Genomic DNA, 12,412 nt, shown 5'->3' with positions numbered 1-12,412 from the left:
AGCAATGGTAAAAAATTAAATACAAAGACATTCTGCCTTCAACAAGTAACATTGGGGAAATATTTATCTTAAAATATTCTCATATGCATTTTGTGTGATGCAATGGGTCCATTTACATGACCAATGTACCTATCTGGGATTTCATCCCTTAGCTGACTAAATACTGTACATATTTCTATGATCAGCGATTGCAGTAACTCTACGTTGAGCACACCAAGTAGGGTCTCCACTCTTTGAATCCCAGTTAATAGCGAACAACTCCATATCCCTAATATCCTAATTTTGATCCGTCAGTGAGAATTTCCAAGAAAAATAAGTACAAGGGCACAAATTGGTCAGATTACTGGGTTCCTTTGATAATACTGCCCCACACCAATCTCAGGAGTCCACCTCCACAATGAAAGGCTTTGTAATATCTGTCTGAAACAAAACCAGAGTGAAAGAGAAACATTATTTTAGAGTGCGAAAAGTGTTCTTGGCGTCAGGAGACCAGTCAGTCAAATCAGCTCCTTTCCTTTGGTTATGTCAGCGAGAGGCTTCATAATCTCTAAAAATCCACAGATACTGTTTCGATAATAATTCGCAAACCCAAGGAAGCATTGAAGAGCTTTAGGATTTTCGGGTTGGACCCAATAAAGGGTGGCCTGAGCCTTCACTGAATCCATTTTGAACCCTTAGGAGTGATAATGTGACCAAGAAAGGAGGAATCTTGCACTGCAAGCAAACATTTTTCTCCTGTAGCAAACAAGTCATTCTCTGAGGATTTAAAACACTTGATGAACATGATGAGAAGATAAGTCCAGGAAGTAAACAAATATCACCTAGTTACACTAGGCCGAGTTGACCAATAAAAGTTGCAAAGAATGTAATTAATTAATGATTGAAAGACCGCCGGAGCATTCATTAACCTAAAAGGCATAACTAAATTTTCATAATGACCCTCAGAAGTATTAAATGCAATTTTCCACTCATCCCCTTCTCGAATGCATATAAGATTATATGCTCCACGTAAATCCAGATTGGAAAACCTATGAGCAGCGGATAGCTGAGTAAAGAGATCTTGGATAAGTGGAAGAGGACATGGATTGTGCACTGTAACCTCGTTAACCACATAAAGATAATTTAGGGGTCTGGCAGCTCCAAGCTAATTCCACAAAAAAAAAACCACAAACTGTTAATCAGCTATTTAATGTTTATGAATTACCTGATGGGTTAAAAATCTTTTTTTGCTCTTATAGCATTTCCCACATTCCAAACAAGAATATGGTTTCTTCTCTGTGTGAATTCTCTGATGAGTTTTAAATTTTGATTTCTTTACAAAACATTCACCACACTGTGAACATAAAAATGGCTTCTTTCCTGCATGACTTTTCAGATGATGATCCTTAAATTTGGTTTTAGTAGTAAAACATTTCTCACATTGTAAACACATAAAAGGTTTCGCTCCTGTGTGACTTCGTTCATGTATAAGAAGATTAGATTTATTTGTAAAGCATTTCCCACATTCTGGGCATGTATACGGCTTTTCCCCTGTGTGAATTCTCTCATGTATAACAAGACTTGATTTATCTGTAAAACATTTACCACACTGTGAACATGAATAGGGCTTCTCTCCTGTGTGAATTCTCTTATGTCTAAAAAGACTTGATCTATCTGTAAAACATTTCCCACATTCTGAACATGTGAATGGTTTCTCTCCTGTGTGAATTCTCTGATGATCTCTAACTTTGGCTTTACTAGTAAAACTTTTTCCACATTCTGAACATGAAAAGGGCTTCTCTCCTGTGTGGCTTCGCTCATGCTTAATAAGATGTGATTTTTGTGTAAAACATTTCTTACATTCTAGACATGAATATGGCTTCTCTCCTGTATGACTTCTCTCATGTATAACAAGATATGATTTATATGTAAAACATTTTCCACATTCTGAACATGAATACGGCTTTTCTCCTGTGTGACTTCTTTCATGTATAACAAAATGTGATTTTGATGTAAAACATTTCCCACATTTTGAACATGGAAACAGATTCTCTCCGGTGTGAATTCTTCTGTGTGTATAAAGACTTGACATTTGTGTAAATTGTTTTTCACATTCACCACACTGAAACCTTTTGCCTCCTTTCTGAGCCGCACTTGTGGTAGTCTGTGATTGGTCAGAAAAAGGTTCCCCAGGATTAGGGGGAATATATGATGGATCTGTACAGTGAATTCCTGGATGTACAATAAGGGTAATGAGGTCTCGCCCTGAAGAGTGCGGCACAGTATCTTCCTCTTTTACTTTAGAATTTACCAACAACATGATGTTTTCCTCAGAGTTCACACTGGCATTTTCTGTTAGGATAAAAATATTAAAAAATTGATTTTCTGAGGGTTTTTTCTACAAACCACAAGGGAGACAAATTTATAGCATTCACATTAGGCTGGAAATACACATGGAGTTTGTATTTTTAATGCAATGAATGTAGCAGGGAGCAGAAGTGCAAGTGCTTCCCTTTTCTCTTCTATTCCTTTTGAATTCACTTCTGGCTGTGGCTAAAAAAAACAGCATGAAAAACTGTCACCAAATCGCGTGTGTGAACACTTTAAAATGTATCAAAGAAGAGTTAGGCTAACTTCACACTGGCGAGAGCAATATGGGGCAGAGAATCAGGGCCCTATATTGTGCTCTCCACAGTGTGAATTCTCAGTGGATATGAGGCATTATTATGTCAAAACCACGTTGCATCGCTTCAGCGAGGTAGGGATTCTCCATCGCGGCTGATAGATCGCCGAGTTTCTCAGATTATTTTCAATTGGAGACCTCGCATGCACCCGGCATGTGGTGTGATTCTACCGCCGACCCCACTGAAAACAATGGGTGGTGCAATGCAAAAGCACGCACAAGATAGAATACACTGCCATTTGTTTACTGCATTTCAGCGCAAGACAGGAAAACATCGCTCATGTGTATGACCCCATTCAAAAGATATTCATGTGAGGTTTGTGCGTCTCGTAACACCAAAATCTTGCACGATTTTGTCGCCTGTGTGAAGGCGGCCTAAGACCTCGGCTGCAACAGAAACAGGAACACTTGTGTTGGCACACATACACATTTAACGTCTGAATAAAATCGCACAACTGTTTCTACTAACTGCATAAAGACCCGGACATTTTTCATGGTGTGAACAGTTGTGCAGTTTTTATTTAGTTATTAAAAGGAGTAGGAGTGCTGAGCTGCATGTTCCTAGAATTGTAGCGGTTATGGCTTAAAGCACTTTCACATTTATTTGTATATATTGCACTGGAGCGGCAGTGGCTCCAATCACTTTTGTCTTGCACTCCCATCTTTGCCAGGTGGTTTAATGAAAGTAGACAGCCAGGTATCCATTAGAGACCTTTGGAGGTGTCTTTTAGAGCTAGCTACCCATCCAATGAGGTTTGCCTGGATATGGCAGATGGGCCCACATGCTTTGAGCATAATACGTACTAAGAATATTGCACTTTTATGTGGAGAGTATAAACAAAAGTTGTGCAATTTTATTCAGATGTTAAATATATGAGGGCTGAGATGTGCGTTTTACAATCTAGTCTGGTGATCAAATCAACCAGTAAATAGTTTCCATTTTTCTGTTCTAGAGGTTATGATTTTTGGTATAAAACCTTGTATTTTACATGACTTTTTATTTTTCTTTGCCGAGATAAACATAAAACTGCTATTTTGGCATGATTTTTGATGGCATGTACTCAAAAAATAATAAAATATTCCAAATTACAAACTGCTACAGCTGTGGTGATACCAATGTAAGATTATCAGCTTTAAATCTAGACCAGCTACAGCCTCTAGAAGTAATTTCCTCCAGCCATAGCATAGGATGAACTGCGTACCATCAAAACTATAAATGTCTTTCTAGTTGAACAAACACAGCTTGTCCTGACCAGTAGGGGGTAAAAAGGGTTTTCTAATACTGCTAAGGTCAGTGATTGGCAGGTGTAGTCCATGACATCTCGTTCTGAGCTTGACTGCAGGAGGTGAATAGAGCACTGGTTGGAGAAGAGAGATGCGGCACTGGAGCAGCGAGGCTCAGAAACCTGTGAGTATGGGTACTTTTATCACTTTTAGGCATGACCAATACGATTTTTTTTTAAAATTACTAAATACCATTTTTTTTTACTCGGAAAACCCCCTTTTAAACATGCGGCAGGATATCATCCATGACTACTAGCAGATCAGATGTTACCTAGGTTAGTGTGCATTTCTTCATCTTAGGCCAGCTTCACAAAATATTTAAGCCTATGTCCCCATTGACTGGATGCCAAACTGAGACCAATACGTTTTCCCCTTGACTTGGTTTCTGTTCTTTTCCAGCATTTGTGCCCAAGAGAATAATGTAATAGACTATGCCATTCTGTCCTGCACAAATGCTGAAAAGGAACTGAAACCTGAAAAGATGGAGAGCATATTGTTCTCCGCTGACCTCTGCTCGCATTGCATGGTCAAAATCCGTGAGTCTGGTCATCTTCTCTCCAGTGATATATATGGGATCTTACACTATTCAGGACATTTCTGTTTATTACTTTCACCGTCCAGGGCATATGCAGCAGCTTTTACCAGCACCATAGCTCAAATACATCATTCCTCCTATCAGCTTTTTTTTTCCAGTCCAGCTTTCACATCCATACATGGCGCTGGGGAAACCGATGGATCCTGCATTTAATTGCTATACCAATACGCCTACTTTTCCGGGTTTTGTCCAATGTTATAATCGTCCTTCACCCCAAGACTATCCGACATTTTATCTCTGGCATACATCCTGCAGCAAGGTCAATTTTTGAACCAAGAAAGATGAAAACTCGCACACATTCTAGTGCCCCATTTTCGTTTTTGATTTGAATTTAGCCATTTTTTGCAGTGGTCATAATTTTAATCTTCTTTAAATTCACATAGAAGCCCATTTTTTCACTTTCAGGTTTAATCCTGCATATCAGCTGCTTCAGACCGACTTCTGTTTCTGCAAGCAGAGTTGTGTTATCTGCATGACGGAGATTGTTGATGTTTCTGCCACCTATTTTCACCCCGATTTCCAATTAGTCTAGGTCCATTTTCCACATGATCACTTCCACATATAGATTAAACAAGAATGGTGAGAAGTTGCAGCCTTGTCGGACGCCTTTACCGATCCCAAACCAATCTGTGTCCCTATACTGTGTCCTCACAGTGGCTTCTGGATTGGTATAAAGTGATTTTATCAGTTTGACTAGATGTGTCAATATGCCCAGCTCTTGTAGGGGCGCCATAGCTTCTTATGGTCGACGCAGTCAAAGGCCTTATTGTAGTCGATGAAGCACATGTAGATATTCTTTCAGTATTCTCGAGCTTTTTCCATGGTCCATTGCAGGTCTGCAATATGGTTGCGTGTGCCGTGTCCTCGTCGGTCCTGCCTGCGCATCAGGGAGTGCCGCCTCGACTACTGATCTCAGTCTTTCCTATATAATTTTGAGAAGGATCTTGCCTGCATGCGGAATGAGGGCTATTGTTCGGGAGTTGGAGCAATTTTGGGAGTCGCCTTTATTTGGTAGAGGGATGAAGACAGATCTCTTCCAGCTCTGTGGCCATTGTATAGATGCCCATACTGCCTGACACAGTGCTGTGATGGTTTTCACTGGTATTTTTGGCTACTTACCTGTGGTAGTATCAACTGGAAGTTCTTCTTTCACTTCACTCTTACACTGGTGATCGACCCTCATCCTCTCTTCCTTTACCTCCACTTTAATATCAGCTAGATCTTCACCCTAAATTGTTATATGTATTAATTAAGTACAATATGGCGGGGAGGCGGGAAATGTAACAGATTACGAGAAGAAACCACCAAAATCTATAACTGTCGACACCCTTATATAGATCTACTACAGGGCTCAGCATGATCTACCTGATGGTTCTCTGGGACACTTGGCTTTTCCTCTGGACAGTCATGGGAATACAGATGGCTGGGACATCTCTCCGGTCGGTTTCCTTTCATAAGTCCATCTGTAGAAAACACACAGTGATGGAATAGATAGCAGCATGTGTTGAGCAGATGAGGGGAGCATCTAGGTGACTCCTAATGACAGTCTCCTCTCCTTACCCTGCTGATCAGCCCTTATATCCGGCTCTTCTGCTTCATCTTTAACCTCAACCTTAATATCCATCAGATTATCTCCCTAAACAGAGAAGAACATGTAACAAGCTCTTTGGTTACATCACTTTATGGTCAGATCCTGGTGAGACTTCAGCGTCATCTACCTTCTGGTTCTCCGGGACTTCTTCCTCTGGACAGTCCTGGGAATACAGACGGCTGGGACATCTCTTTGGTGGGGATCTACTACTGGTTCCATCTGTAGAGAAACACAGTGATGGATACATGAGCTCCTGTATATCTATATATTAGACACATCTAGGTGTATCAGGGCTAAATAATTTTCTGCTCCTCCCCAACTTTGTAATATTCCAGTCACTAACATCCCTGGCTCCAAGCTGCTGCTCAATACAAAGACTCCTTTCCCTGATAAAAGAGACTCAGACATTTATGTATTTAGAGGAGCCATCTGGTGTACAAAACAGAAATTCACCAGGAATGGACACTATTGAGTTGTTGAAGAAAGCTATGTGCCATTATACACCCAAGTCAATTCCTATCTACCAGGGAGCTGTTCATAGAATGGCTGAGTTGAAGGGGACCCACCAGGGTCATCGGGTCCAACCCCCTACTCAATACAGGATCACTGAGTCAGCCCAGACAGTCTGTCCAGCCTCTGAAGACTTCCACTGAAGAACTCCCCACATCCCATGGAAACCTGTTCCACTCATTGATCCCCCTCACTGTCTAATATCTAATCTGTCTCTCCTCCCTTTCAGTTTCATCCCATTGCCTCTAGTCTTTCCTTGTGCAGATGAGAATAGGGCTGATCCCTCTGCACTGTGACAGCCATTCAGATATTTGTAGACTGCTACTAAGTCTCATCTTAGCATTCTCTTCTGCAAGCTAAAGATTCCCAGATGCTTTAACCATTCCTCATAGGACATGATTTGCAAACCGCTTCCCATCCTGATAACTCTTCTCTGAACTTGCTCCAGTTTGACTATGTCATGTTTTTTTAAAAGTGGGGTGCCCAGAACTGGATACAGTATTCCATATGAGGTCTGACCAAGGAAGAGTAGAGGGGGATAATTACCTCACGTGATCTAGACTATGTATGCTTTCCTGTCTTTGTCAGGTGCAACTCATCTCTGTTATGGTGAATGGGGTTAGAAGAATACACACTCATTGTCAGCAACATTCCTCCCCTAGAAGGAATACATTATATATGTACAGTGGGGGGGGAAAAGTATTTAGTCAGTTTTATTGTACAAGTTCTTCCACCTAAAAAGATGAGAGAGGCCTGTAATTGACATCATAGGTGGACCTCAACTATGAGAGACAACATGAGAAAACACATCCAGAAAAATCACATGGTCTGATTTTTAACGAATTTATTTGCAAATTATGGTGAAAAATAAGTATTTGGTCAATAACAAAAGTTCATCTCAGTACTTTGTTATATATCCTTTAATGGCAATGACAGAGGTCAGACATTTTCTGTAAGTCCTCACAAGGTTGGCACACACTCTTGCTGGTATGTTGGCCCATTCCTCCATGCAGATCTCCTCAAGAGCAGTGATGTTTTGGGGCTGTCTCTGGGCAACACAGACTTTCAACTCCCTTGAAAGGTTTTCTATAGGGTTAAGATCTGGAGACTGGGTAGGCCACTGAAATGCTTTTGATGAAGCCACTCCTTCGTTGTCCTGGCGGTGTGCTTGGGATAATTGTCATGCTGAAAGACCCAGCCACGTTTCATCTTCAGTGCCCTTGCTGATGGAAGGAGGTTTGCACTAAAAATCCCACGATACATGGCCCCATTCATTCTTCCATGTATACGGATCAGTCATCCTGGTAACAGCCCCAAAGCATGATGTTGCCACCCCCATGCTTCACAGTAGGTATGGTATTCTTTGGATGCGACTCAGCATTCTTTCTCCTCCAAACACGACGAGTTGTGTTTCTGCCAAACAGTTCTACTTTGGTTTCATCTGACCATATGACATTCTCCCAATACTCTTTTGGATCATCCAAATGCTCTCTAGCAAACTTCAGTCAGCCCCGGACATGTACTGGCTTAAGCAGGGCGACACGTCTGGCACTGCAGGATCTGAGTCCCTGGCGGCATAGTGTGTTACTGATGGTAGCCTTTGTTACGTTGGTCCCAGCTCTCTGCAGGTCATTCACTAGGTTCCCCCGTTTTCTGGGATTTTTGCTCACCGTTCTTGTGATCATTTTGACCCCACAGGGTGAGATCTTGCGTGGAGTCCCAGATCAAGGGAGATTATCATTGGTCTGGTATCTCTTCCATCTCTAATTATTGCTCCCACAGTTGATTTCTTCACACCAAGCTGCTTGCCTATTGCAGTCTTCCCAGTCTGGTGCAGGCCTACAATTTTGTTTCTGGTGTCCTTCGACAGCTCTTTGGTCTTCACCATAGTGGAGTTTGGAGTGTGACTGCTTGAGGTTGTGGACAGATGTCTTTATACTGATAAGTTCAAACAGGTGCCATTACTACAGGTAATGAGTGGAGGACAAAGGAGCCTCTTAAAGAAGTTACAGATCTGTGAGACCCAGAAATCTTGCTTGTTTGTAGGCGACCAAATACTTATTTTCCACCATAATTTGTAAATAAATTCATTAAAAATCAGACCATGTGATTTTCTGGATGTGTTTTCTCATGTTGTCTCTCATAGTTGAGGTCTACCTACGATGTCAATTACAGGCCTGTAATGGAAAATATTCGATTATGGATAATTTATATTATATGAATTTAAACTGCGCAATAACAGACGCCATCGAATATACCAGAAAAACAACTTAATGAACTAGGTTGTTTAACTGTACCAAGAGACATATGTCAAGATAAGAGAAGACTATCAAGAAGGTTAATAGGCAGCATTGATGCCTTTAATGTAATAATAACACATAAAGTACTCATGGACTAGAACTGTATATACAAGCGATTTTTGAATTATTACATACGCCACAGGATAATCATGAAATGTATTAGCTAAGAACATGGTCACGTGGTTTATCCATGTACAGGGACACATATGAGATAAGAAGTTTCTACTTGGCCTCTTGTTGTTGTTGTCTTTTCAGGTTGGAGGCCTACCCTGTTACCAAGGTAAAGGAGCAGGTAACCGCACAGAAGCTCATAAATTAGATAATCTGCAGATACACAGATTTTCACAGGTGAAATAATGCAACACATCATGTCTGTTTTGGGTATACCCCAGGCCTTTCACACACCCTACCATCCATGGAGTAGGGGGAAAGTAGAAAGGATGAACGGTATCCTGAAATTTAAGATACAAAAAGCAATGGAGGAAATGGGCAAATCTTGGACTGAGTGCCTTCCATTAGTTTTTTTTCTCAGGAGGGTACATGCCACAGTATCAGAGTTTGGGGAATGATTCGCTTGTTAATTTTGTCATAGGCCTCTCCAAGGAATTGCCAGTAACACATTCTGCAGTCTCTGCTCGTCTCCCAGGTCCTATAGACGAGTGTCACGATCTGAAACCAGGTGACTGGGTCTATGTGAAAACGTTTGAGAGAGAAGGACTAGAGCCCCGGTTTGAAGATCCCTACCAGGTGTTGCTCACCACCCCAACTGCAGTCAAGCTCTAAGGAAGGCCCACTTGGATCCACACCTCGCACTGCAAAAAGGCCCTGGGTCCCGGAGCACAGAACTCATGATCCTGCATATCCTTTACATGCTATGGGCAGGGTGGGGGGCCTGGGCGAAGGTGGCCGTCACACGTTCAGGAGCAGGAAAGGAGGGAAGCTGGAACCCCTGGTCTGGAGAATATGAAGGGGAAGTGACATTGTGGTACAATTGTGGCATCTCTGGTGTCCGCTACTTTCTGCAAGTTCTTTACCTGAGGTAAGAAAGTTTTGGTGGAGGTTATATGATTAATTTACTCAGATGAGAAGTGATTTTCGGCCTTTAGAAATGTTGTTGATAAAATTATGGAGCAGAACTACTATGAGCGCGGGCACAGGCACACAGGATTCAGCAATTATCTGTGGTGTAATTGTGATTGGTTTGGAGGATGACGAACACTGACGTACTGACATTAAGATTGCATGTCCTGACCTGAAATAATGGCGTGCGTTTGCGCTTCAGGATAGGGGCAACAGACACGCGCAGTAGAGGTTAGCGGTGCGTGTTGCCAGGAGATGACAAGCCGATGTGATGACGCGGTATATGGAAATGCACGCATGCGCAGTAAAGTATGGGCAAGAGACATGTGCAGTAGCGCTTGGTGGAGACGTATGATGCGGGAAGATGGCAAGCTGACGTGATGACGTGTTAAACGAGCGCGCGCAGGAGTAACGTTGGACGCCGTGGATATGAGTGGATGTCATTGATGATGGCGCGGGAAACGGGAAACCGGAGGAAGTGCATCACCCCAGTTATTATGGTATGATTAGACAGGTATTGGATACAGCTGTCTGCATATTTAATGAGGGGAGGAGTGATGCTGCAACTAATGATTGGTCATGAGCATTTATGTTTTACTATTTAAGGGGAGTAGTTTAGTGGTAGTACATGCTTGATAAAGACCATGTGAATGGTTGAAACGTTGCCTGTACCATCTGAGGTGAGGTAGGTATCCCCCCTCCTAGGAGTAGGGCCTTACGGGCAGTGGGGAAACCCTGACGCAAGGGAGAGGTGACCGAGGGAGAGTTCGAGGCCTGGTGCCTTGCACCCCTGTCAGATGCGCTGATTGCAATAGATTGACTTATAAGAGTGTCGATAACTTAGACTATAGAGACACAGTAGTGACAGATGACGGAACATTTTCACATACACATAACTTGTTACAGTACTATACTGGTGAGACATCTGCATAAAGAGTATAGGAGCCCTCCATGCTGCCCTCTCACATAATGAGGTCAGAATGCAGTATTACATGTTTTGTTGTTATCTCAGCTGTTGATAGAATTTCCCTTTCCCTTTACATTTAATACCTGCATATCTATATAATATTTGTATATTACTTATAAATATATTTTGTGATTCTGTCTAGGTGGCCACTGCTGGGTAGTGACGGTTTCGGTAAGAACAAATGTCAGCATTACAATATAGACACTTAGTTTTAGCTGATGCTTGAAACCGCCCTTGGTAAATAAGTATTTCACGTGTGCTAGGAAATATTGTAAACATGAGTACTAAATAATTATAATGTACATAGACAATGTACAGCTCAGGCTGTGTATGATATATATTGAAAATGTATGTATTGGTTCTGCTTATTTCAAGTGCTATACAGTCCTCACAGGTTTATTACGGTCAGACTCTTGGGTTTGTATGGCATTCCTAATTGGCGCAGAGATACATAAATAAATATATAGGGTTGAAAGGTTTTTCTATGTCAGGGACATGCCCAGTGTGTGTATGTATATATATATATATATATATATATATATATATATATATATATATATATGTATCAGGGCAGGATTGTGGTATTTATTTTGAAACATTTGTACAGTTACTCCTACCCCCAAATGTTGGATTGTGGTATGGTGTACTTCTAAATCCGGCAGAAGCCATGTGGCTGGATTGGGCGCTATACCGCGCTTCGGTCTTCCGCAGGATTTAGAGGGGGGGGTGTTAGACTGAGAATATTTTGGTTTTTTTTAGTTAGAGTAATAGGATGCACTCCTGTCACCTGACCGCATTACCCACATGTCACAAGAAACTGAGGGGTTTGAATATGTAAAAGATGAACTGATGGCTAACTTAGATTTCAAGTTTTGTTTTGTAGATGGTTCAGGATAGCAGGAACATGGCAGGTACAGCAGTATGCAGGTACAGCGGTGTGCAGGTACAGCCGTATGCAGGTACAGCCGTATGCAGGTACAGCGGTATGCAGGTACAGCCGTATGCAGGTACAGCCGTATGCAGGTACAGCCGTATGCAGGTACAGCGGTATGCAGATACAGCGGTATGCAGGTACAGCGGTATGCAGGTACAGCCGTATGCAGGTACAGCCGTATGCAGGTACAGCGGTATGCAGATACAGCGGTATGCAGGTACAGCGGTATGCAGGTACAGCCGTATGCAGGTACAGCGGTATGCAGATACAGCGGTATGCAGGTACAGCCGTATGCAGGTACAGCCGTATGCAGGTACAGCCGTATGCAGGTACAGCCGTATGCAGGTACAGCGGTGTGCAGGAGTCACACAGAATGAGGTAACAAGAGCAGAACCATTTCCACCTCATCTGTCAGCACAGGAGGCGGAAGTGAAGGCCCTGACAGAAGCATGTAGAGCGGCAGAGGGTAAGGCAGCCATATTCACAGAT

The 12,412-nt window shown here is 42.1% G+C and overlaps 1 protein-coding gene across 3 annotated transcripts in view; it reads right to left on the bottom strand.

Annotated features, from left to right (window-relative positions):
* LOC136572295 (zinc finger protein 271-like) overlaps window positions 1-12,412 on the bottom strand; it is a 302,103-nt gene that overhangs the window by 227,192 nt on the left and 62,499 nt on the right. For all 3 annotated transcript variants that reach the window (XM_066572751.1, XM_066572754.1, XM_066572755.1), the window contains 2 exons: window positions 6,260-6,351; window positions 6,102-6,177 (listed from right to left, as the gene is read on the bottom strand). In XM_066572751.1, the coding sequence (XP_066428848.1) occupies window positions 6,102-6,177; window positions 6,260-6,351 (168 nt within the window). The remainder of the gene's footprint in view (window positions 1-6,101; window positions 6,178-6,259; window positions 6,352-12,412) is intronic.

Source organism: Eleutherodactylus coqui, chromosome 7 (genome assembly GCF_035609145.1).
Source record: "Eleutherodactylus coqui strain aEleCoq1 chromosome 7, aEleCoq1.hap1, whole genome shotgun sequence".
NCBI lineage: Eukaryota > Metazoa > Chordata > Amphibia > Anura > Eleutherodactylidae > Eleutherodactylus > Eleutherodactylus coqui.
This window is presented reverse-complemented; position numbering and strand designations above follow the sequence as displayed.